This window comes from Thunnus thynnus, chromosome 4, assembly GCF_963924715.1.
Source record: "Thunnus thynnus chromosome 4, fThuThy2.1, whole genome shotgun sequence".
Classification (NCBI taxonomy): domain Eukaryota; kingdom Metazoa; phylum Chordata; class Actinopteri; order Scombriformes; family Scombridae; genus Thunnus; species Thunnus thynnus.
In genome coordinates, this window is record NC_089520.1 from 18194132 (window position 1) to 18221347 (window position 27216).

A 27216-nucleotide genomic window follows, 5' to 3' on the forward strand; every position below is an offset into this window, starting at 1 on the left:
TCATTTCTAACCACTGCAGCTATTTGAGTTAATCTAAATGAATTTGAATGGGTTTTAAAGTCTTTTCTATTACAGGGAGACAAAATTCCTCAATCTGAGTAAGAAAATTAAAATCACAACCGTTGTAGTTACACATTTTCATATGTAAACAGCAAATTGTGTGTAAAATTGCAGTTCTTTGAGCAACAAAAGAAGCACTTTGTGTGGACAGCAACTTTGAACTTTCTTGAATTCCAGGAAATAGTTTAGGCAAGGTTAGTTATTAAAACAAACGTCATAAATATCTGAGAAATTCAAAACACAAATAGTTTTATTAAGTTATTTTCTTTGAGTATCCTTAGGCAAGGTCAGAAATGTTCACAGTGGTAACGTGTGTGGATGTATAAACACATTCAGTCCTTCATCCCTCAGTGCTTTTTTTTTTTTACTCATGAGATGCTTGCGGCCCTGGTGCCATTGTCCACTGTGTCTGCCTACTTCTTGTGCACAGGAAGAGCAGAGGCTAAGCAAACAAACAATCCCCTGCTACAGTATTTCTTATGTAACATGTAGCATCTCAAATGTGGGAAAGTGATCCTACATCTGTATCTCATCTTAAACAGAGACAGATGATAGCCATGAAATTGATAGCGGGGAAGCTCTCAGCATTGTAATGTAGTGACAAGGCTTCAAGCTACTCATGAGATTTACTAAACTCTATCCATATCAAATCTCAATCTGTGCTGCTCCTGGCCATTTACATAAAAGACCCACTGGACTTGTAAGACAGAAATTCCAGTTAGATGTCCAACAGATGGAGGTGGGTGAGTTCTCATAGCGTGAGATAATTAGAGGTACGAAATGTGTCAAAGTGAAAGATAGTCTATGCTAACAGTGAAGATATTGCACGCATGTTGAAATGGAAGCGGATTCCTAACCCTGGTCACATGCTGGCTGCTGAGATTACAATGTGTCCCTGAACAGCTCAGAAAGGAAGTATCACCTTAACTCCTCTAAAAGACACTTGACCTTTACCTCACACTTTAACAGTGGTTGAGGAAATGCTCAGGTTACTCAGATTGTTTACTGAAGTAAAATAGCAGAAAAACACAGAATTCCTGCATGTAAATGTTATTTTAAGTAAACATGCATTGGCATTAAAAAGTAAAAAGGAACAAAACAGAAAAGAAAAGAAAGAAAAAAATATGATATCAACAATTGATTTAGAGCTTATTTTAGATGTAAAATGTGTATCTGCAAAGTAACCACTAAAGACTGCAGTCACATAAAGCCAAATTAAGCCATTTTGACCATGAATGTCTGCACCAAACGGCATCATAATCCATCCAACAGTTGTCGAGACATTTCACTCGGAACCACAAATGTCAATCTTGTTGCAGCACTAGATGAAAAGTCAGGGGATCACCGAAATCATCGTCTGGCAACCATGAATCTTTGTACCAACATTTGTGCCAGTGCATCCAGTAATATTTCACTGTATAAGTGGAGTGGAGTATCATGAAATCAGTTCTCAAAGGAAAGGCCGTCCTCACCATATTATAAAAAACAGAAATAAGTATTGAGAAAAGAATTTTCGCTATGTCCAAATCTATCCCTCTTATCTCCAGGACACAGATAGCCTGCATTTTTCCACTAGAGCATTAGTTCCACTGGTGATGGATCCCGAGACTCATTGAATGAGATATTAAACGCTGTGACCTGCCAGGAATATTTTGGCTTTTTGACGTCTTCCTCCAGTCATTGGTTATTTTCTCTTTTACTTCCTCTTGGGCCAAAATTCCTGTCTTCTTAGAGATTTAGTTCATCAGACCCCTACATCTCCTGACAATTACCTCAGCACCTTCCAGTCGTTGCAAGTAATATCTAGCAGAGCCAGGGAGGCAGATGGGAGGGAGGGTGATTCACCCCACCGTGTCCCCCTGATTTGAAACAGACACCTGGATGTTTGTGCCTCTTGCACCACGGGGGCAAGAGGAGCCAGAGGCTGCATGGTGGGGCTCATTCCATTCACATTTCATTTCCAATGTGTTATTGGCACAATAATCACACTCAAGCAAGCTTCAGCAACTCAATGTTTCCAACTCTCAAGTTGACTTTGTGCAGTTTTATGCTCTGTAAAGATTTTATCACATTTTCTTTTTGGTTGCCTGTGGTAATAGCGCTCAAGTGGGTAGATGGATTTTTTTTCTTACAACTGTTTACTGTTGCTATTATTATTAGTCATATTTCTATTATTATTATTGTTTTTATTGTTATTATTATTGTTGTTGTTCTTCTCACTCCGCCCCCCGCCCCCTCTTTCTCTCTCAACCCAACCAGCAAAGGCAGATGGCTGCTCACCTAGAGCCTGGTTCTGCTTAAGGTTTCTACCCATTAAAGGGGAGTTTTTCCTTGCTGCTGTCGCCAAGTGTTTGCTCATGGGGGAATTCTGGGTCTCAGTGATATGCCCTGAGATAACTTCTTTTGTGATTTGGCGGTACATAAATAAAACTGACTTGACTTGACTCCTCTTTTTATTTAATTAGATGGAAAAAGAACATGATTTAAGTGCCATTGACCCTGCTCTGCCCTTTCCTATTCACCTTTGACAAGTAAAAAGCATTTCTCCCCAGAGCAGTTTGGAGAAGTACCAATGTTCAAGAGACAGTGTGTCTTCTCCTCTAATTAGTCTGAATAGTGGATTCTGCTTTCACAGAATGTACCCTTTTGCTGGAGCTAATTCAAAGTCAAAACAACACTTCAACTTGTCTGAGGTTATGTGTTACGTAACCAGAAAAAAGGTTTACCACCACCATGACTGAGGCATGAGTATAAAATGGAAGACATAAACTTGCAAGCATAAAGACTGGAAGCAGGAGAGGCATATATAGCCCAGCTCTCTCCAAAATGAAAGAATATGCTTACCAGCATGAAGCTCACTAAAATGATGTATCTCTTTTGTCTAAAATGTACACTAAATGAAATGTAAAAAACAGTTTATGGTTCTATTGGTTAATGCTATAACCAAAGATGCTCTGCAAAAAAACAAAAAACTGTTGTTTCTCAAAAAAATTGTCATAAGTCACTAAAACCAAAAACTGTCATTTTTACATTTCTGTTATTTGCAGATTTAACAAACAAGATATACTGTGAAATTAGTGATCTTTAGATGTGATGGTAGGTATTTTTCAACTTCAGAGAGCCAGGCTATTGTAGCTTTTCCTTTCTTCCAGTCTTTAAGCTAAGCTAGGCTAATTTCCTTCAGGCTCCATGAGAATGGTATCAATCTTCTCATCTCACTCTCAATATGAAAGCAAATAAGTATATTTCCCCTAATGTTAAACTATTCCTTTAAACGGGACATGCCAAAAGTTGGTCTCAAAGAATTATCAGTGTTTGTGTACTGAACAATGTGAACAATCAGGAGTTTATTACATCAACCTCCTCCATATGTTACATCAAACATACTCTCTACTTTTTGATATTTACTGATGATTACTATGATTAAGGCCTTTTGTCTCACTGTATTAAGCTGAAATATCTTTCAATAGGACATCTGCAGCCTATTCACAATTCCTCGTATGGCAGACATTTTGTCCTTGGTGATGCTACCTGTTATTAAAAGTATTTCAAGATGGGTCCTTGTTTGTCATGTGTTCAACATTTGCCTTTCTCAGTTGGATCTGGTTTGATGTTGCATTTTGTCTCTGTTGGGCTAAAATGTCCTTCAAAGCTGTTTGTTTAATGTAATGACTGCAATCTCCTCTCATAGCCTTCTTGACTTTCTTCATTTAGTCTTTGTTATTGTTGACTTGCCTGGTTGAGTTAAAGTTATACAGTCAGACAGACAACAGATGAAGACTTTCAGTACTCGCATCAGCTTTGTATTAAGGCTGTCCCAGTCAGGCAGTTAAGAAGGACATGGAAGTAAAGGGAACATTCAATGGTTGGGCATGCTACTAAGAGTGGACCTAAAGCGCACAACAGACAAAGACAAGGTAACAAGTTGGAAGCCGCTCCTACCCATGAACAATAATCAGTATCGTGTTATTCTCACCAGCCATACAGTATAAACGATTGCTTTATCTACGTATATTGTGTACAAGGTCTACATTACAGTGTCAGGTCATTACAGCCCATATTCAGCATTGTGCACCTTTCCCAGAAAAATGTAGGCTTCAGTAATATCAGAAAATACAGAAAAAATGATAGGGGTCGTCTAATGAATTTTAGAGGTAATCATAACACCTTATTTGAAGCATGATCATATAATATGGACAAAGTTAGTCAAAATCTGTCTAAGTAGTTAGTGTGGAAAACAAACATGAATAAGAAACAAGGGACTGTTTATAAAAATGACACATTTGCATATAAAGTACTTGGTAAATGAATGTGTTGTCTCTTGCCTTTTAGGATCCGTATGCAGTAGAAACAGTGCAAGAGCCCCACATTTCTGATGCTGCATTTTATCTTTTTTTTTAACATTATGTGTAACATGAAAAGAAAAGCAGATGTGGAGAAATGTAAGGCAATAGTTTATATTAAGAACTGTAAGGTGGATGAAGTGTAACAGTGAGAGTACAACAGGAAAATGTTGATGTAAAAGTTTGTACGAAATGTCTGAATGAGGGAGTCACATTACATGTTTGGTCTGTGGTCAACAATTAGTTTGGCTCACTTGAAACTATATGGTCTGAAGAAACCTAATGGTGTGGAAGATGGGATGTGGAGACATGCAGGGGGCATACTTAATACTTAGTTAACAAAAAAAAACTGCAGAGGGTGTTTTGTTATTTTTAATGTGAACTTTAGTGAACTATGTCACATGATGATGTATATCAATAGATAAAATCCAGAACCTCAAAGTTATGCTCCAGAGTTTGGAGACAAGCTTAATCATTTTAATTACTTTCAATTTGTGTATGTGTGTGACTCAGAAATAGTTTTTCCTGTCAGGTTGAGCTTTGTTAAAAATGCACTGATCAAAGAGAAACATGGAGTTAATCACATTTATGACATGGCGATGACTCGGGGGTATTTGCTCCAGCGAGTGATCCAACTGTGGGCTTTAGAAGGAATTCAAACTGGACCAGCTTGCATGGATTGGTTAATTTATTACAGAAACATTAGATACAAGAGCATAAACTGCACAGTATTTATTCTATATATAAAAATAATGCTCCTGTTTCCAGAAGCAATCTTATTGCAGAAAATGTTCATTTTGCTTAAGTGATATTTCAGTCAAAATTTGAAATAATGAAAAAATAATAATAGAAAATATCTGAATTTCAGTGTTTTCATGATGGAACACATCATGAATGATTTTGTTTTTTAAGTTTAAATCCTAAATGGAGACCTGCATAAAGTTACATAATATTATGAGATTATGAAACCCATTTCCCTTCTGACTCTACATTATTTTTATTTCACCAATTGAATACTAAGACTCAAAACAAATTGTAATATCAGACTGTGAACCAGTGCACATTGCAGCCTCAAGTCTTAGCTGCTTGTTGTCTTTGGATAAGCATCTTATCAATTAATTGCATGCTAGTTGACCACAATGGGTTGTATTGAATCAGACACTTTAATTCATTGATTTAATACAGCCAAATAGATCAAATAAGCAGCAATTGACATTGCAAACTGCATGCTACAATAAACACACTAATCTCAGCCTTAAATAACACACAAGCAGACCTGATCTAACCACAAAAATATTTGTTATAAATGAAGGAAATGAGTTTGCACTGGCAGCTCTTACAAACAACAAGGCTAAATATCTCATGGTTTAGTTTATTTTATGTTGTACTAAAGACATATTAAATTACTTATTATTAGGAAAAGCTTCTTACCGAGGACAGTGGCCGGGGTCCAAAGTCCAACAAGGGGTCACTGGATGAATCTGAGGGGTTGTGAGATGATTTCTGAAGTAGGAAATAAGAAAATCAAATTCCTGATGCACAAAAATGCTGTTTATTTCTCCAACTTTTCTACAATCCTTGCTTTTTTCTGTATAGTCACACCTCTTCAGGCCTCTCAAAGCAACAGTCTAATGAGGGGAAATCACTTGATTAAACTGCACACAGCTCATACATATGCCCTTATGACAAGGGGTCACAAGAAAACCATTCTTTGTATTACAGCAGCTAAAATCAATATTTTTATTTTCACAACGGAACACATGACTACTTGTAGAATTATCATCAAGCCCTGCAGTTTCCCTCCGGTGTATGGAGTGTTTATAGTGCCAAATTCAGCAGATTGTTCTGGTTTTCCAGCCTGCAACTACTGTTTTGGTTCAATCTCACCTCTTGCTCTCATCAGTGTCATTTGTTTTTAGCTCTAAAATGCTTTAAAAACACACTGCACACTGCCCAGAACCAAATAACAAACAGACAAAGTTAGCAACAGCTAGCTGATGAACATAACGGAGCATTTAGTGGCTAAAGAGCCAGATTTGGAGTTGGATTTTGATGTTGGAGTAAGCAAATGAGAGTTAGAGTGAATATTGAACTTACGTTCATCAGATGGACACAAACATGGCTCCAAATCAATGCCGATGTTACTCCATATCTGCTAGATGTGTAAATAAGTGACTGCTTGCTAACAAGTTCACCATATCAACTTAAAAGGTGTTAATGTCAGTGTTGTATTTAGAGCTCGTTTCTGCTGACCCCAAGTGGCCAAAAAAGAACAAATTAAATTGCAGTTTTAAGGAGACACAACACAGAGGGTAAGAAACAGTTGTAAAGTAGTTAAACTGGGCCTTTTGGTCACTTGACATATTATGATTGTGAGAGCAACCAAGCTAATCGTTGTCTGTGGGCATGATGCAGACAGAAAGAGGAATAAATATAAATGGGTAATTACTATTAAATACAATATATTGGAAACAGTACAGAAAATAGAGATATTGAAACATTTCTTCAGTTGAAATTGTAGTGATAACTGGATAGTCCTGCATTACATACTGTATCAGGTAGCCCTCAGAGGGACTGTTGCTCTCATTTTCAGCTCTCATATAAAAACTCAACATTTATGTTTTAGCCAGAGAGTTAGTACTCTAAACTGCTAACATAACATAAACTGCAACATGTCAAGAAATACATAAATTCATATTCTTTATTATGTGTATTACAACACTTCAATCCTAATACCACGGGATCTGAGTGAGGTATACTGAGAGGACTGATACCATTCAATCTCCAACCTTGCTGTAGCTACAACTGTGGTGGCCTTACTAATCATATCACAGCATTAATGAAAAGGCCTTTTGAACCAGAGGAAACCACAGCCGGAAAGCTGGGTGTTAGTCCATGGGTGGTCCGTTCCCTTCCTGGCAGCCATTCAGGCCCTGGGCAAGGTCATAATCTGATTATATTCTCACTTTAATCTCAATAAACACACCAAAATGAATTAAACTTGACTGAGTGCTGGCTATGGAAGAAGTAAAACAGCCAAAATCACCTTGATCAAAAGATGGAAAACAAAGCATTTAAAAAGAAATGTTTTTTTTTAAAGAAGCAGAAGACCATATACTATACTTACTGTATGCCTATTTTATACATTCACATTCATTTCTCTTTTATCTACCCTTTGTATCTAAATCATGCTTTTAGCTGTAGACAATCAGTAATAAGTCAGTAATCGGTTCTCTCAGCGCATCAACCTCCATGCTAGCAAGTCATGCGATTTAACCTAACAGCTGAACCCATGTGTGCTTGAGCTCAGGGAGGGGGTATGAGTATGGAGGGCTACACGTGAGTTCACGAGTCTTAGCGATTCAAAAACGCATGCATGAACTTGTTTAAAGAACAGTGGTTGAGGTATACTGTTGACATTATGTATATTCTGTATTTCCTAAACAACGCCTGATATTAGTTTATTTATTAAGATGTATGCGTGTGTGCGTGCGAGTGTGGGCAGAATGAATTTAGTTAGGAACGGTATGTACAGAACTTCATGGACAATGTTGTTGGTTTGCAATGCATAAACTCCACATTACACCTAAAATTCACCTTTGCAGCCTATGTGATGTGGTGCTAAACTTACAGGCAGTGGTCTAAAATGAAGTGCATGTGTTCCCCACAGTATTTTGTGGCTCTGATGTGTTTTTTTCCTGGTATCATTTAGGTTCACAGATCTTCAAGTGCAAGTGAAATAGTAACAAATAGAGACATTTTCATCACATAGTAAAGCACTTCTCTCTTGTTCAGTGGTCCAGGATGACAATGCCTCCATCCACAGGGCACAAGTGGTAATTGAATATCTCATAAATGTAAGCCATTCACCATAGTACAGACAGTTCCAAGGCAAAAAGGGCATCAAATAACGATATTTATTATAGAAGTGGTGACTCTATGAAATAGATTCAGACTCTTGTACAATATAAGCAAATCTGAGTGTGGTTGTTCTGGCATTGAATGTTAGTGTTGTCTTTATTTTTACCTGTTACTGAAGGAGCTTAAATCTATGCTAAGCAGTAGATGGCACTGCAAAACCACTCTAGTCAGTACATGTTTAAGTGAAGTAGACAGTGCTTATACTGTATGTTAATGCACATTTTCACCACAGAGGGTCAGTGTAACAAGGACTCTGTAAATACAGAGTATAAGACACATATATGTTACATATGAGAAATAGTAATGCAGTTTCAGTATTTTTAAAATAGACATAATGTTGTGTGCATTTCCAATCAATGTGGTACACTGTCATAACTATCAGTGGCAACTATTTTGATCTTTAGTCAACTCCACTGTACATTTTTATTGAAAGTTGCAATAAAGATAAACAGACTGCCAAGTTTGTGAGCTTTCATTTATTCTTTTATTAATGTTTGTGCAAGGATAAGAGTTACAAAAATCTACAGACTAGAGATGATAATATTTCCTGTTCCTATCATACATTGTTATTTATACAAGTATCCTTTAACATTATGTATATATATGTTCAATCAAATGTACCTATTACACTTTAAAGATATATTGATCATCCTCATACGACAGACGACAAACACCACCGACAGTAAACAAGTTCATCTAAACACCCACACAGCCTGAATTGACCGTGTGCAATCTAGACATTATGTAAGCTTCAATGGTACCGATGTGCTATATCATGTTTCTAGTACAACTTCTTTGAAATGAAAACATAGAACTGTCTACAAATGCAGCACAATCCCCTGTTTATGAGTGCATTAGTTACTTGAAGTTTTATTTATTTGCTGAGGTAACACAGCTAATCTTTTTTATACAGAGAGATGACTATGTTATAAGGACATTTATGCTGATTTTCATCTTTATTTCCATGTATTAGTTATAGGAATGGCATGTCTGGCATGTCTGTAATATCCACAATAATTGTCAACGTTCTTTGTATCACTGTATCACTGAGATAAGTTTAATTTTCTTGTCTCGTTATCAGACTCAAAAAGTACCTTTTGAAACAGCTTCCCAGCACTGACATGCAGTGAACACTCTGAATTTATCAATATGTGAGTCCTGGTTCACTGTTGAGGAAGTGCAACACAGAGAGGCAGGGGCACAGGTTGTTACTGTGCTGTTGCACTGCTACCGGTCAGCCTGGTCAGCCAGCAAGCTATTGGCCAGTGGTGCTGCTACAGCTGGCCAGGCTGGATAGTGTGCTGGCCGAGATAACACATTTGCTGGGATATTTGTGGTCCAGCTGATGACCAACGTCAACCAAAACCTCATCACTATGCTGCAGTGAGTTTCACCAGGACTGTTTTTTGGGATTCTTTTGTCCAAACTCCTTCTCTCTAACCTCATGTGAACAAAAATGAGCATTTTAAGAGAAAGGCTGAGAGATATTTCCATTTCTTACATTTCAAAGCCACTATGTTTAGAAATAAGTTTTTATAATTACAGCATATATTTTTATTTGTAGAAAAATTAGACAATCCCACTGCAGTCTATGTGTTGCTTTCAGCCTTCATTCTTGATTCCCTGTGCGGTGTAGCGGCTAGCATTGCTGTTTGCCTTACATTTTTTTGTACTACCACTTGGCACCAAAGTGAGCATTTATTTCATAAGAGTACATAAGAGTGTCTGCTTAATGGGGTTGTAGTTTCCTTGGTGCCAGCATCTAGTGGTCATTAGAGGAACTGCAATTTAAGGCAGTTCTCTGGTTTCCCTGTTCAGCCATGGTATCTGCCTGTTGCTGAGAACCTTTCACTTGCTGGTATATGTTGGCACTCAATATAAATGGCGCCCAAGGAGTTATAGTTTTAATAGACTACATAAACCCACAAGCACAGACTGTATGTCTACATACTCAGTGGTGTAATGTTCCCTTAAGTGTTCCCTCATAATGGGACAGGAAACCAGACACAAAGTCCAAGCTCACAGCACAACTGTATGTGTAACCTAATAACATTTAATAGAGATTCAGAGTTTCATTGTCAGATTTCAGTAAACAGTTAAGTATTTTCCAGTGCATCCCTTTTTCTATCCAGCATGGCTATCCAGCATGGTCGCATTCTATAAAATGATTCTTATGGATTTAAATCCGATGTCTGTGTAATACATTGTTACAGAACATCGACTTGTCCACTAGCAAGTCAATGTGTGGGCAGAGAGTTGTCTAAAAACCAGCAGTAGCTGCCCAACAGTTTACAAGATAAGTGATAAATATTCATTGTACAGACCAAGTGTCAAGGTCTGCTCTGCTGGCAAAAAGAGGTGTAGGGGCGTGACAGTAATCACAATCACTCGGTATCCACAGTTTTCTTCAACCACTTGATCTGTGACTGACTGGAGCTACATGTTACCTTGTTTGTCTGAGGATGAGGAGGAGGTGGATGGTGATGGGGAGGGTGCTTTCGGGAAAACCCTGTCAGTGGGAGTGATGCCTGGGCTACCTAGACCAGAGGAACTAGAGCTGCTGGAGCGGTGTGGTCCCTGGCCCTGTCCAATCACTGGAGCTGGCCGGACAGGTCTGACAGGTGGGGGCCTTAGAGGTGCATTCGGCCTACGCGCTGACAGAGCAGGTTTAAAAGTGGTCATGGTCTCAGAGGAGGAGCTGCTGCTGCTACGTCGCTGAGCTGCATCTGGATCCCTGATTACCATAGTGTGTAGAGGGCTTCTGGGCAGCTCCTGGGCTCCGCCAGGGTGTTTGAGAGGCTCCAGTGTGTCCAGAACAACATCAGGGGCATGTTTGGCTACATTCTGTCGCTCCAGCTCACGCAGCTCATGGAGGGCTGTATTCATTGTTTTTTCTATGTCCTGAAAAATATTAGCAGACAGAAAAATAATGTTGACATTTAGAAACTGAGGTCAGGTAAGAAGTAACTAAAACTAACCCTAAGTGGCTGAATCAGTGGAGGTTCTTTTGTATTTGACTATTTCAAAGTCTATTCAAGTGACACCACTCACTTCAGCGAGAGCCTCAGCCTCCAGGGCTTTGTGGTCTCCTAAACTTGCATGGCGGGTGGTGCTGGGTGATGATCGCTGAGAGTGGCTGTCGGCGAAGGCTTTTCTGTCAGGGTGGCTGATGCAGCCTGCACTGCCAAATGTGGTGAGATGCCGTTTCTCTGGACTGTCTGCAGGGCCCCTGTTAACAGCTATTTTGTGTGGGCTGCAGGGCCGAGGCATCACCCTAGGGGGCTGGTCTGAAGCTCTGGTGGGGCTGTGACCGTCACCGTTCCTGTGGCGTGGAACTGCAGCTCCATCTGATCGCACTCTCACCCTAAGAAAAATCCCATATTTGATACATCTTATCAGTCATAGGTGCCTGGTTATGTATTAAAATGGGAGAGCAGACTTGGAAAGATACATAATTGGTGGGGGGGTTTGCGGGTCCACCCTCAGAAAAAAAAAATTGTAATTTAAAACACATTTCCTGCATTTCTACACCACCTAACCTCTTGGAAACAGCCACCTACACTAGACTAGTTTAGTTAGATTGAGTGTGCTATGAAAACCAGGAATGCATCAAGAACAGTATATAACTGGGTGGATCAGGACAGGAAATGATTATTAGAAGAATGGCTATTTCATAATTGAAATTATATTCAGAAAAACATTATGGAGCCTAAAATGTTTGTAGGTCGCAGGTCACTAGGCCATCTTCAAGCTTAAACAAGGACAAACAATTTATATAAATGAAATAGTCTTAAAACACATCACAATACCATTTATATAATTAACTCTGGTTAAACAATGTTAAATCTGAGGGCTGCTAATCTCAATATTCACAAGGATATCTTCAAAATCTAACAATTGCAACAAAGTAGAAACAGTTTGAATGAATGAAATGGCCTCAAAACAACTATCTAATTCTAATCCCACACACAGGTTCTAGTGGTAGCTATTGTAGTTGTAATGTTATACAGGAATGAATAATCATAACTTCAAAAGCAGATTATTTTAAACTACATTATCTCAAATCAAGGACTATTTCAATGCACAATTCAGAAGGTGATTTTTGCTCCTCAGGGCCATTTTAGTTGAGGACTAAACCTTACTTCCCCTTACAGTAAACTTACAGTAATAATGAAAGTACACAGTACAGAACAGCCGGATGAGAGATCATAATATGGAGTGATGGGTCATCATATTTAAAAATAATTCCATCCAAAGTCTGACTAAAACTGAAACTAAAGCAGAAGTCTAAACTACAGAAGTCTAAACAAGTTACTTTCCATCGCTGAACATTTAACTGTTTGTTAATTCAGACACTTTGGTGCTGTGAGGAAAAGCTACGCTCTGTCCGTCTCTCTCTCACAACGGGTTGGACTGAACCAACTTGAAGAGTGGTCCGAAAATGTCAGCTTTTTTATTACTTGTTTCTGTCAGTTGCTGAAAATTGGAAAATGATCATTGATATAGGCTGCTTAAATATAATTGCGGGGACTGTATGATGATAAGTTTATTTTTAAAAAGACAAAAATTGGGGTAGCAAAACCATAACTTTGCTCCCCCTAACTGAATAATGGGGATGCATTTGCTCCACTTGCTCCATTGCTCAGGCACCTATCTTATCAGTTATGAGTTTCTTGATGCTGAATAAGTTAAAGTCACTGTGTAGGATTTGAACATTTCTGATTTGCAGACAGCAATGCATTTTGGTATTATGTCTTCCTCAGATCTGACCCAGGGACAATGACATGAATGGACTTAATACACATACACATAGCCTGCATTAGAATAATTTGAAAGATTCTATAGTGACACAAAAATTCTACATATAGTGGCTTTAAAATGCAAAAATAGATTTTTTAGTGCCTATATGAGCTCCAATTCTATTAACTGTGCTTGCATATAGTATATGTGCATTTGTATGTGCCCTTGTGCCCTCCCAGTACCTCTGACATGAGTTTTAACTAAGCCCTACCTCCCCAGTGCTGGTCCAAAGCGGTGCTCAGGTGTGTGTTCGCAAGGAGATTGGCGGTCATTCCTGGATGAGGCTCGGTCATCATGGTGTGGTCCACTGCTGGCCTCGCTATCAGTCCTCTGCATGTTATCTGAGAATGCATCATCCCTGATACAGACAGACAGCGGAAAATGTTCTAAATAAATGGCCTCTGTCTTTAGGAAATGTTCATATTGGCTTTTACTTCAGAATCCTTAACAATTACATTATTCCCATGAAAACCAATATATCATCACCACAGTATGTCTCCTTATTTTTACAGACAAAATTAACCATTTATCAGTCCCTGGGAGCTACAGTTGGTAGTACATCACTCCTCTTCTTAATCAGGCTTTAATATTGTTACCTGCCCTGTAATGCAGTAGTGGTTATCAGGCAGGAGGCTCGAGTGGAAATTAAAGGTTTTATTTGAGGAGTGACCTAAGTGCTCGTACAGTTCAGAATGTGCTCCTCCTAACTGCTAATAGGGGGCCATGTGTTCTACTTTTTGTCTACTAACTAGCAAGAAAACAAGGAAACCAGGCAGGAAAACAGGGCAGCATTTAATTCACACTGATCTTTATGAAGGCAGAGATTTTATAAGGCTAAGCTAATGGAAACCACAACACAGCTAGCAAGGGCAGTAAGAATAGAAACATGCAATTTGGGAAAATAAAGCAACATAAATAATAACCAAGTCTTACATGGCCCTCTTTTGTCCCACAGCAGAACTAGGGTACTGACTTCTTGACTGGATCACTGCTCGGATACAGTTTCTGATTCTGAGATAACAACTATCTTATGTTGGTTATTTTTTATTGTCACAATTCACAACAGGGCTTCACATAAGAATTGCATCTTACTTACATGTCCTGTACCACAATGTACTGATGTGGGATCAGCCCATCCACGCCATTATGTCGGCCCTCCCACCAGTCCTCAGAGGCTCGCAGGTAGAGTAACAAAGAGGCTCCTTTCTTGAAGGAAAGCTCTCTCGGACTTCGACCCACATAGTCAAACTTCGCTATGGCCTCTATCTGCTCCAATTCTGCAATAAAAGTGTGTGACAGCATCCAATCTGAGACATCTGATTATTTACTCTGTCAGCACTGACAGCCATTGTTACAGTCGTGACAGTGGATTGACTGTGTTTGGTGACTCACCTTCATCACTAGTGTTGGGTCCAGTACCATTGTCTATCTCGTCAAGCACACCCGGCTCACTGTGGGGACTTTCACTGGATAGAGAAATATGGAGTCAGTCAGGAATACCCAAAAAAGAAGAGACAGAGTTGTGGTTTTCTTCTATCTCTATCTTTCTAAAAAAAAAAAAAAGCTAAGAGTCATACATTCTTGTTAAATAATGTATATTTGGGCGCGCCCTGGTAGTCTACTGATTAAGGCCACATAGATGCAGCGTTGGTGGTTCAGTGTGGACCCTTGTTGCATGTCATTCCCCGTCTCTCTCCCCTTGTTTGCTGTCATGTCTCAACTGTTGTTATCCAATAAAGGCATAAAAATGCCCCAAAAAATATTATTAAAAAGGAGCTTAAAGATTCATTCAAAAAGAATTAAATACAGAATTAATTAAAAAACATTATAGAACATAAACAAATAATTCATAATACAATACTTATTATAGAGTTTTTCTAAAGGTTAATTCCACTGTGCTCAAAACTTTGAACACATCATATACAGACAGTGTTCAGTAAATAGCTTGCCAAACAAAATGTAAGATCTAAAATTGGATTTTGCATTCAAATAATACAAATACAATATTTTATGCATACATCTTTACAAGAACCAAGTGAATACATACTGTATGTCCTCAACACTACTATAAATATCTTCATTTGTCAGTAGGATTATTTAAGTGTAGTCCTATTTAAAGTATCCAGGGGTAAACACAGCCTTGTTATTAGTCTACTGCTCAAAAATAAAACAATATACCCTGAAATATGATTAAAGATTGTTAAGACTTCCACACACTGTTTGGTACATAGTGTCCTAGATAGAAGACACGGTAGAAAACAGGATGACTATGTACTAGAAAAAAAGGGTTTCTTTCTAGCCACAAGATCATGTCCATGGGATAGGCATTTTTTTACCTGACTAAGCAGTGGATAAAGTTTCACCTGCTATAAACTGTCATCAGCTCAGTTTTATCACTCTCACTACAAAGGCTTTCTATATAAATAAAATTTTTCCGTTTTGGGTATTAGAATGTATGCTGAGGTTTAAAATGTTAGATATTTTTTGGTTTGAGTGTTAAGTTGTTGAGAAAACTGTAATATGACACATGTTGGACACCTTATTTTATACTTACCAGTACTCCTCTCCTCCAGCCATGCACTTTTCATACACAGGTCCCTCCAACTCACGCTGGGTTGGGAAGATGACCTCATGGTGGATGATAATAGTCTTAATGACCTCATTAACATGCGCTTGGCAGGCCACAGGATCCTGCTCATCTGGTATGGGCATCAATGTAGGGCCAAAGCAGATAGCCAGGTTGTACGGGTCCATCATGTTCTCATCACTGTACTGGGAAAGACTGGAAAGACAGAGGCAATAAGTGCCACTATAATCGAGTCTAAAAAGACTAAATTTGCTGTGGCATGACTTACTGATTTAGAAAGGCAAACAGGTATCTCATGACAATGATCACAGGCCGCTGAAGAGTCACAATTATCTGCTGGAGGTGATGAGCTCTTTCTGCGCCTGAGTCGAGCTCTGCAAAAAAAAAAAAAAAAGAAAAAAATAAAGCAACAAAGAATGAGTGAAACAATTGTAGAAAAAATAAAAACCTTACATTTGATCTGAAAATGTTTTCCTGGAATGTGACTCACTGGTAGTGGATATGAGGTCAAGGAAACGCTCTTTAGGGAACAGAGGGTTTTCCAGCCCCCTGAAGTAGAGCTTAAGAACGCCCGCCACAGAGTTGATGTCATGATCACTTTGATCATCCACTAGTGGATCCTCTCCTACAGACATAACATACATGTAGTCCATTTATTAATCATTCACTTCACATGCTGCTGATGCAATTTTTTTGCAAGTTGGGAGGTTAATATAAACATTGAGAGTGCAATTATCCAAGATGCTGATCTTATGCATTATGCATCTAAAATGGTTTAACATGTCCATTACAGGGTTACATGTTACATGACACACAGGCTCTTTATTTCCACTTTAGATGTGTGTGGGAGAGTCTGTGGCTTTTGAGGTGGACAAAACGCAATTTAAAATCAATCAAGAGGAGATGGCCAAGCACACTGGGACTAACCTCTTTCAAATGCATTTTTAATATCGTTGACTTCGACCTGGGATCCTGGAACTCGAAATATACCTTGCTGCTGAAGACCTGGGGACAGACAGAGCCATTAGTGTAAATCAGAAAAAAAGAGATAAAAAGGTATCACTAAAAATGGACACACCCAAATATAAAATACACCAACAGTCACATAGTTGAATTTTTCAGCACATTTATAGTTGGTGGATGACTATAAATTGAAATATGACCAAAAATCCCCTCAGTGTAGCCACAGCACTTAAGCACTGTACATTGCAATGAGGCATATAAACAAAACAAATGTATATATAAACAAATGTTGGTATACACCAGATTTTGTGAGTGTGTATACTATTGTGTGAGACTGGATATGAAAGCTCCACTGAAAGATCAGAGCAGTCTGCAATGGCAAAAAACAAAGATAAAGAAAATTTCTTCTGGTCCACTTTAAGGGGAAGTGAGCTAGTTGTTATTAGCCATTACCGCAAAATGATTAGCACATCTCTGGTTGCACTATAACATTCACAAATATGCCTTTGTCATTAAAAAGCACTAGATATTAGGAGACCCTTTAATTTACTACACTGGAGTTGTTTTCTATGAAACAATATGATTTATTGTGCCAAACATCAACAAACCATCTTTATCTTTCCTGATACATAAGAAACTATTTGCTCTGAGCATCATGAATACAGTAATCTGTCATTTTATATACAAAAATCATAGACTTCACTTCACTAGTCTAGGAATGCCCATGCAAAATGTCCTACTTTAAGATCTTAGTAGTGAGCCGTTGTTCATATTTACATGTGTACACATTTACAAATCTCACATTTGTGTTTGACGTTTGAAAATTCCCATCCCATATCACCACTAACAGCAAAAACAGATGTATGAGTAAATGTATGAACTCCCAGATATGATCGGATAGCTCTGTAATGAACTTCTACAATTTACATGTTCACAGAACCTGCAAATGCCCAAAGCATAATCTGAAACAAGACACACTGAAGAAAGAATTTGACAAGCCCTATTAAAAATCAGGTAGATAGTATGCATTGGTTGATATATTCTTAAGACTGAGAAAGCTACAAATTAACAAGCACTGAGAACATACACTGTATGATTCCCTGACAAAACTGCTCAAGTCAATAATTTTCAAAAAGAAAGGCAACATATGAACATATTCAGGAACCTACCATACAGATTGATGTATCGAATGCAGCTCTCAACCACCACTGGTATAGGCTGCCCTGAGTCCTACCAGACAGATTCAAATGATCATTATTGGAGGTATTTGTAATAGAAAACAAATAGTCATGCTAGCAGGGTTTTATCATTAGAAGCCTATAGAGCCAGCATTTCAAATGAATTAACTTCACAGAACTAAAAAAACATTGTTTATCATTTAATGATTTTTTTAAAAAATAACTAAGTGTACAGAACAACACTGTGTTAGTGTTAACAGCACTTCGGCTAATGCTATAACTACAGTATTTTCATACATCAGGAACACCAACAGGCCAGAAGCACAGAAATGTTGGTTAGCATACTGAACACAGTGTGATGATCCCGCCCTGCTATAAGACAGAGTACCTGACTCCTGGCACGGACATTCCTTCTTCCCCTGGGCAGAGAGCAGTAAGGCACGTAGACAGAGGAAGAGAGGCAACAACAACCACAACAGGTTAGTGAGAAAGACAGATCTTACAGAGAGAAAAAGAGGAGGCCTGACCTGAGAGAAAAGCCAAAGCATCAGTGCCTTGTGGGGTGTGAGACATGAGGACATGACTTAGGGGAGGGGGGGGTGTGTGGGGGTGGGAGTGCTACCCGAGAGGATGATGGGAGGGCTACATACGGCACTTTTTTAAGCCAGAAAAGACTGTTTTATCAAGAGGAAAACTCTGAATACATGGATGAATTCAAAGTCTGCAACTAACAATTATTTTCATTATTGATTTCTCTGGCCATTATTTTCTCAATTAATTGATTAATCATTTGGTCTGTAAAACATCATAAAATAGTGAAAAATGCCCAACACAATTTATTACAGCCCAAGATGACAATCATCAAATTATTGAAGGCTTAAGATAGTCAGGTTATTATCATGTAAGACAAATAAAAGTAACAAATTCTTACAAGTTACAACCTGGAACTAAGAAATATTTGATATTTTTGCTTAAAAAAAAATCACTTGAAAGATCAATTGATTATCAAATACAACTTTTCTCCTGATTGACTAATAGATTAATCAACACAGAATTCTGATTAGTTATCTCCAGTCCTGTTGGTGCACACTCTGTCTGCCTGCCCGTTTGAGTGGATGTGTCCATGTGTTTATTTGCATAGCCTAACATGGCTGGTGCATGGCCAAATGACACTATACATAAAGCCAAATTAATTCAGCGTGTGGAGGCTGAGGCTCACAGGAGTAAGAATGTTGAAAGCAAACCTTGCTCCGGTGTGGCACTTTTGAAAACAAACCATCTCCACTCCAGAACGTGTGTGATTGATTTTAACCTGACCCTGTCTTTCCTAAATCGCAAGACTGTGAATACAAGGCAATGAGCAAGAAGAAAGTCAGTGCATGAGTGAGCCAACATTTGGATAAAAGAGTGGTCAAAGGCAAGAGAACCCCCAAGGACTGCTAGCGAGACAGCTGAGCTCATGGAGAGACAAAGAGCACAGATGGGCTGATACCTGGATGAAGGCCTCCATATTGCCGTTAAACAGCTTACGGTTAAAAATGGAGCGAGGTCTAGACTTCCGCATTCTCTGGGGTTTAGGGGGAAGAGTGGGGGGCCTGGGGAGATGGTGGGGGGTGTATGGTTGGTACATGGCAATTTGAATAATAATGCAAGTCATGTTGTTTTCATGTCTTTCCATCAGTAATTTGCAATTTCCAAAAACATGTTTAAAACATTAAAATAGTTCCACATTTTGGGAAATATACGCTTTCTCTTGACAATCAGATGAGAAGATCAATGATCCTATCATAACCACGGTGCAACCCCAGATTCACAGAGCGTAGCTGTAGCTGTCGCTATTTCAAAGTTCTTTCAGTTATTGAAAGTTAATTGTAACGTTTTGGTTGCCTAAAAAAAGTTGCTCAGCATTTGGTTGTATTACACAACCCTCTAAGTCGGATGTTCATTTTTTTTCGGTACGTACACTTTGTTTTAATGGTTTTAAGCCTGTTTTCTTGCTAACAAAAATTAGCATTAGTATTAGCATTATCACAGTTAGCCATAGACTGTAAATGCACCGTGTTTACCAAGCTAGCACCTAGTGCTAGTGTTAGGGGCAGCTCCACCCTCTCGTCCAAATATGATCACTTCTGGCTCCAAAATTCCAAGATGGCAATGGTCAAACTTGAGGCTTCAAAACAGGAGACTACAATCATTGTGTGACATCACAGTGGCATCAAAATGGCACAGTCCATTATTTTATAGCCTACGGGGAAATCAGATAGCCTATCTCTCTCTAAAGTTTCATCTTGTTTGTTTAATCCTAACGAGTCTTGATGTCACTGTGAGAGTGCAAGGCAACCAGAGGAAGTGACTGTACCTGGCCAAGAAATTGTTTAGGAAGTAACCCCCCGTAAGACCACAATATGTTGTTTGTTCACTTCAGTTTTAGTACAGATTAAACTAACAAGATATAACAAGATGCTGCTTAGTGAACTTTAGAGGGGCTGGTGGTTTCCAGTTTTTGTGCTAAGCTAAGCTGACTGGCTGTGGCTGTAGCTTCATACTTAGCATAATGACAGTAGTATCAATCTTCTCATAAAATCTTGGCAAGAAAACAAATGAGTGTATTTCCCAAAATGTCTTTTCCTTTAAATTGACCCATAGACACAGCTGCTGAAGCAAACTTCATGAGCTATAAAACTACAGCAAATTATCACACATCAAACTAAATAAAGATTTTAATTAAATATAACATAGATCAAAATTGGTAAAAGTCAAACTCTTGTATTAAATGATGCATAAGACTACCTAGTCAATATTCTTCATTTGCCGCTAACAATTGTTTATAAATAGAACAACAGCAGGACATTATCCATCTTACTGGCATTGCATTTCTTAGTCTTCACACATTTTTATAGATTCAAACTAGGAAGTACTCTGAGCACCACCTTCTCTAATTGGGATCACCCATTGTTCAACAACTCAGAGAGAAGTTGGGACACGGTGATCTAATTTCTGCCACATCCAGGGACACGAAGGGAAGGATTTTACACATCATCGCCTACTTTATTCACCCTCTTGTCACTGGACATCTTACCTTGTTGTTCCATATTCAGCCCTCTCCCCTAAAAGAAAAAACAGAGGAGAAAGAGACTAAATTAGTATACACTAGTTTTACAGTCACAGACGTTTGTGGTACGGTTGAGTGCTGGCCGACTATACAAGGCTGGCAGATGGAGACGGAAAGGGGTGTTATGAGAAAACGGGCATCTATTCAGACGGGCTCAATGGGGTGAGCACCATGGCTGCATTTGACTCACCGCCAAGCAGTGGTCATTCATCGGTCGCCCTAGAAACAGCACAAGAGCCCCAGAAGGGGATAGCCTGTCTACTCTCTCTGCAAAGTGAAAATGTATCCAGGGGCAACAAGAGTGGGAAGTTGTGAGAGCTGATTTGTATGGTGTGATGATTTCATGATATTTAACATTGCGCACCACATTTGCACACACTGCACACAAACAAATTAAGGTCTCACTTTGATCAGTCAATCAGAAATGTTTGTCCAAGGATCATGTCATGTGTAAAGCAGCTTCCAGCACAATCCTTCTTTATGTCAAACACACATAATTTCAACCCTGAAGCAGACGCTTGCATGAGTTTGAAGGAGCAACTCGATGACATGGATCATTATACATTTGTGTTTATTCTTTTGGCTCAGATTAATGCATATTAAATATGAGGAATATATGAACAAAGTAGGGCAAGAAATACCCTTCAAGCACTCAAGCACTACTCATCATAAAATGTAGATTAGATTCCCAAACCTTCATGCTGTAATTATATAATTTTCCTGTTAAGTTTGGTGTGCTTTGGCAGACACAGCTTGAGCAGAAAATAATTCTTTGCTGCCTGAAATTAATTTGTATTTTAAATTAAAATGATCAATCAAGTGTCACCATATACACCCTTGTGTATCTACAGGAGTTGTACCATTTACTATATCTGACTGATGATCCACAAAGGAGCGTGAAAAACTATGCAATGGCCCAAAGACTAATCTATAATCAAAAGCAGATGCTTGCAAGATTTTGAAGTACCAACTCACTGACATGGAAAGATACACATCCTTATTCACCCTTCTGGCTCAGGTTAATGCACATTCACTATATAAACAAACTATGGCATGACATAACCTTCAAGCAAAGTACATCTAATCAAGGAATGGAGGTTTTTTTTTAGCCTGTGGCCTCATTTTAGGTCCAAAAATTGTCAAGTTGTCAAGCAAATGACAACGTCAGTATAACATCATTTTGTATTCTATTTCTAAAAGCACCACAGAGCTCCAGATGGAGATATACTGTATTTTTTACATTTTTAATTAATTTTTGTTGAAAATATAGCTACCAGATAGAGATATGTAACACCATCTGCATATTAAGGACACCCAGTCTTATTCTTGTCTTGGCAGACTCTCTTGACATATGTTTTTATATTATTTGTACATTAATAGTTGCCCACTGACAGTAATACCACCATCACACTGATGTGCAGTAATAATGTTTTAATAAGTCTCACCTTCTCCTAGCGTCTGCTTCAGAAGGTCATGCTTGGCCTGAAGTTTGATAATAAGATTGCTGCCATTCAAATACTCCTTGTATTTCTGCACATGAATCAGGAAAAAAGACAAATAGTAGGTTATATATAGGGCTATTTGTAGTTGTACTGTATGTGTTTCATGCCATTGTGCCCTCATTTCTTCAAAGACTCACAGTGAAGTAGAAGCCCTCAGTCTCCTGCTGATTGGCTCGTCTCTTAGCGATGTTTGCCTTGCTCATATAGGAGTCAGAGGAGGCTGATTTGACCGACTCTGTGGATTGGCTGTGCTGGAAGGCCTCTGAAACATCAAAGTCCTCCACTGTAAGCATGTCCTGAAGGGTCTGCATGGTGGCGTCTAGGGTCTTCCTCACCTGACACACACAGCAGACAAACACAATTGAACATGTGACTATAATTTTAAAAGTATGTACAATTACAATATATTTGTGATTAATATGAAATATTATTAGGTAAATTATGCACATAAAATCTTCTCAGTATCACAAACAAGCTGTATGGTGTAAACAAGCCAGCACAGTCCAAGATTGTACCACTGCAGGCCATTTTCACAGCAGTTTGACTGACGCACCGTAAATAACAGAGTAATTAGCTTCCTAGCATGAAGCGTCGTGACATGAAACATTAACTATGTTCCTTCCATGTGAGGCAGACAGGGAGGGAGTGTGCATTTCCATATTCATAACAGACAGGCACTGACACATATACACACCCTGATGACCTTTAAACAGGTCTGTGTGAGTCACAGTGGCCTCGGTGACTCCCTCCAGCAGGCCAGAAAGCATGCTGGGTTGACCCCCAGTGGGGGCAGGAGACTGGATGAGAGACGACCCCACAGGTCAGTGTCAGATTAAAGATGAATACAAATGCAGGGTGACAGTCCTGTTTGCAGTTACATGTTAGAGTGACAGAACTGAGGGCGCTGGCTGCCAATACCAGTTTAAAATATAGCAATACCAAAGGAGGTATTAAAACGCCTTTGGTGCTATAATAAGTAAGACAAATACCAGTCTTTTGATGAGTGATAAACTGTGATGATAGAAATAGTCCACCAGCAAGATAGGTCCTACTAGAGAAGCAACACTTCAAATGAAGTGTTTTTATGTCTCATCTTTCTTAAAAAAAATAGTTTAACAATACGCTAATATGCTGTCTTGCCAAAGGTTAGATGGAAAGATCGACAACCCTCCCACGTGCGGTAAATATGACGCTACGCCCAACAGCGTGTTGGCTGAGATTAGCATAAAGCCTGGAAGAATGTATGAGTCCAAATGTAATAAAATCTGCCCACTAGCACCTCTAAAACTCACGAATGAAAACTTTATCTCATTTGTTCGTTCTGTACAAAAACCGAAGTGTAAAAATGACAAATTGTGCTTTCACAGGGCTTTATGTGCAGGACTACCAATTGACTGAATAAGTAACCAAGACCAGGCTAGTTGTTTCTCCCTGCTTCCAGTCTTTATGCTAAGCTAAGCTATCCAGCTGCTGGCTGTAAAAGTAGCTTCATATTTAATGGACAGATATCACACTCAAAATATGCAAATAAGTATATTTCCCTAAATGTCCAACTGATCATAGAAAGCCCAAAAAACAAAAGCTTCTTCTTTCTGAAAGACCACGTTGCACATTAACGACGTGTCCTGTTTTAGAGAACTCTACTGAGTGGCAGACATGTCAACTTCCTGCTCTTATGATTGCACTTGACTGATGGTTTGAATGATAAGACATTTCATTTCCTGGCGCAGTATTGTGCAGTCATCTGTTGATAGGCAATGGTCTCTGCATTATTATGTTACATTTTACTCAACAATCAGACTATTATGTGCACATCACGTTACTCTACAGCAGGTTTTTTTATGTTTTTCACTTACATTCCTGATGACTCCTTCATGCTTTAACCAATTATCTTATTTTCTCATTACTGTGCTTTGATGCAGAAGTGGCACAAACAACTTATTTTCATCTTAATTGTGTCAAATGAATGTGTTTCATTCTAACTATACAGTCGTAGATACACATAAGGGGTACCGTTTATGTATGTAAATATTGATCCACAAAGACTAGTATTATATTAATATATGACTCAGTATATTTAGCCATTTGTACTCCTCTGAATCAGCAGAAAAATACATTAGCCTGAATAGCATACTTGCAGTGACCTTGCTTCATTTTGAAATGAAACGCAGGAACTCACTACCCTCAACCCACTGAGATTTGTGTGCACAGAACATCTCACCTCTTCGTTTTCTATCTTGAGCGTGGCCAGGCGAGACTGTAGCTGGTGGTAGCGCATCAAGAGCTCTGTCTGGACAGGCTGCTGTGCACTCACCTGACACACCTGGCATAAAAGGAGAAAGGAGACATTACCTGGGGGATTTAACATAGAGAGCAGCAAACGTGATGAGGCGCACTATGACTCTACAAAAAGATTGGTGACCTAAGACCTGCAAACAAATCGTAATGGCCCCGTCCTTCTCCAATGGCTCACCTCATCCCCCATATGTGGCTGATAGTCAAAGCGTGCTGGAGGGCAAAAGATCTGGCTGTGCGTGTCCATAAACTTCAGCTTGTCTCCTCTGATGTCCATGGCATCTACTGCTCCCTCCAGCAAGTCCAAACCCTCATGGCGAGAAGTCTCCAGACTATACTCTGCAGACAGGTAGGTTCTCATGGTGCGTGCCAGGCTTGCATGGTACCCTAAGTCACAACACTAAGGGCAAGAAGTCAAACATATAGTCTTTTCAACCTTTCATTACAAGACCTAGTACTGAAACTGCAAAAGAAGCACTGACACATAAAGATTTTTTCCATATTTGCGTATTTTGGTTCCGACTGTATGTCCTTACATCTATCATATCTGAGACATCATGGATGTAGTATTTGGCCACCAAGGCGTTGGTGGCTGTCAGATTGAGAAGATAGTCATTCCGGGCCTTTGTGCATTTGAGCTTGTTTTCAGAGTACTTGGCTTGTCTCTAGGGAGACAAGAGAAAGAGACAGTCACATCAATGCAGGATGTAAAATGGATTCCTAATGTACTCAAAGAATACATTACTACATCAATCAGATTTTATCTTTTATAATCAATCAATATACTATATGTATGTGATACTTTGGACAATGTAGAGATGGCTCCTTTTAGCAATAACTACATTTCCCAATGTCATTTGTGCAGACAGAAAGTGCATCTAGAAGTTCATTAGAGATGCATTTAGAGAGTATTTGTACTTGAGTGTATAGCAAATACAATATCATGTATTGGCCTGTCAACCAAAACAGACCTTCTCCTTCATTTTCTCCATCTTTTTGACAGAGCTCCGTCTCTGCGGACGTTCATCATGGCCATAACGCAGCAGACTGGTGCTAATGTCATTGGCCTTGCCAATGTGCTTCTCCTCCTGTTTCTCTGCCTCCTTCAACTTGCTCTCAGCGCTGAGGCTCTCAGTATGGTACATGTGGTACGTCTTCATCACCTGCAAGAACATACATCCAACGTCAAACTTCATTCAGCATCAAGGGCATCAAACTAGCTGGAAGGGATGTGACTGGAATAGAAATAAAAATCTCCAAAGCATACTTAGTTCAGAGGACTTATTTGACACTCTAAACATACAGTCTAGTCCTCCATGTACATCATAATATGAATCACAATGTAGGGTATCAGATATAATTTCATAACAACATAATTATAATTTGATTAACTAAATTACTACAAATGTTTTCCACACTAATGTATGAACTCATGTTACCCCGGATTCATTTTTTTCATTCCGCTGCAGCTTACTCATCCTGCTTATATTATCACATTTTGATTGACATTTCCTTACTTAGCTGGCGGTGTTGTGCTGGGTGTGTCTGTCTGATGTGCCTACACTGTTCTGTTTGTTTGTCTTCATCGCAGCATTCTAGTAGGTTAAAAAATAGGTTAAAGCAAGTACTACAACCAGGGTTCACCATTGCTCTTTGTTTCCTTTCCCTACCGTAGAGTATCTCACTCCCATTCACAAACATAATCTAGACTCCTATTCAGTTTGCTTTAGAAGAAATTGTCACATTATTAAAAGAGATCACGTGTAAATGTTTAACTAGGAATCCTAAATCAGCAGCCAAATTAAATGTCTGCTACTCCATCACTCTCAAGTCCTGGTTTCCTAGCAACCCTGACTGTAACTGATGTGCATAGGACAGTGAGATCGATCAGCAAGGGAGGAAGGAGGTTACAAAGTGACAGTGAGCAAACTTCCCTGCAACCTGCGAAACAAGAAACTACTTCAGTTCCACAAAAAGCCAGCAGCAGATCAATAGCAGAGACCAGCAGGCTGACAAAGACAGACCCATACAGTACCTAATTTTGCATGCACCACACAAGCAGATAATATAAACAAATCATACGATTTTCATTAACGCTATAACTTTATCTAGCCCAAATTTTAACAGGCTACTGCAATTCCTTCTGCTGTGTGCTGCTGAGCTGCAGACAGGCATTTAATAATGCATGAATCAAAGGGAGAGGAAAAATCAATATCAGTAAAGCACTAAAGTGCTGTATAATGTTACATGTGAGAATATTTCTCATGTGGTTTATGTCATGCGAGTATTTCTACTTCAATCCACTCGCCCCAAACATTCTTTTAAGATGACTGTGATAGTTGTCACTAATCACTGACATTGCACTGAAATTCTGATCATTTTGCTTTTATTGTTTTTTTTTGTCCCATGTTATCTCTTTATGTAAGCTAAATCAATTTTCTATAAATAAACACAG

The 27216-nt window shown here is 38.9% G+C and overlaps 1 protein-coding gene across 2 annotated transcripts in view; it reads right to left on the reverse strand.

Moving 5' to 3' along the window:
* Positions 1-8785: 8785 nt before the first annotated feature.
* Positions 8786-27216, reverse strand: part of LOC137181428 (SLIT-ROBO Rho GTPase-activating protein 3-like) — a 34743-nt gene continuing 16312 nt past the window's right edge. Inside the window, exons 5-22 of one of the 2 annotated variants that reach the window (XM_067587125.1) lie at positions 25733-25924; positions 25298-25426; positions 24940-25161; positions 24688-24789; positions 22604-22801; positions 22410-22494; positions 20932-20959; positions 18241-18271; positions 17844-17904; positions 16639-16716; positions 16202-16336; positions 15980-16085; positions 15679-15906; positions 14517-14590; positions 14221-14401; positions 13336-13482; positions 11376-11688; positions 8786-11225 (exon numbers count right to left, since the gene is read on the reverse strand). In XM_067587125.1, the coding sequence (XP_067443226.1) occupies positions 10761-11225; positions 11376-11688; positions 13336-13482; positions 14221-14401; positions 14517-14590; positions 15679-15906; positions 15980-16085; positions 16202-16336; positions 16639-16716; positions 17844-17904; positions 18241-18271; positions 20932-20959; positions 22410-22494; positions 22604-22801; positions 24688-24789; positions 24940-25161; positions 25298-25426; positions 25733-25924 (2775 nt within the window). In that variant the 3' untranslated portion in view covers positions 8786-10760. Of the gene's footprint in view, positions 11226-11375; positions 11689-13335; positions 13483-14220; positions 14402-14516; positions 14591-15678; positions 15907-15979; positions 16086-16201; positions 16337-16638; positions 16717-17843; positions 17905-18240; positions 18272-19344; positions 19448-20931; positions 20960-22409; positions 22495-22603; positions 22802-24687; positions 24790-24939; positions 25162-25297; positions 25427-25732; positions 25925-27216 lie in introns of both variants that reach the window. The other variant, XM_067587124.1, reaches the window with a different exon arrangement.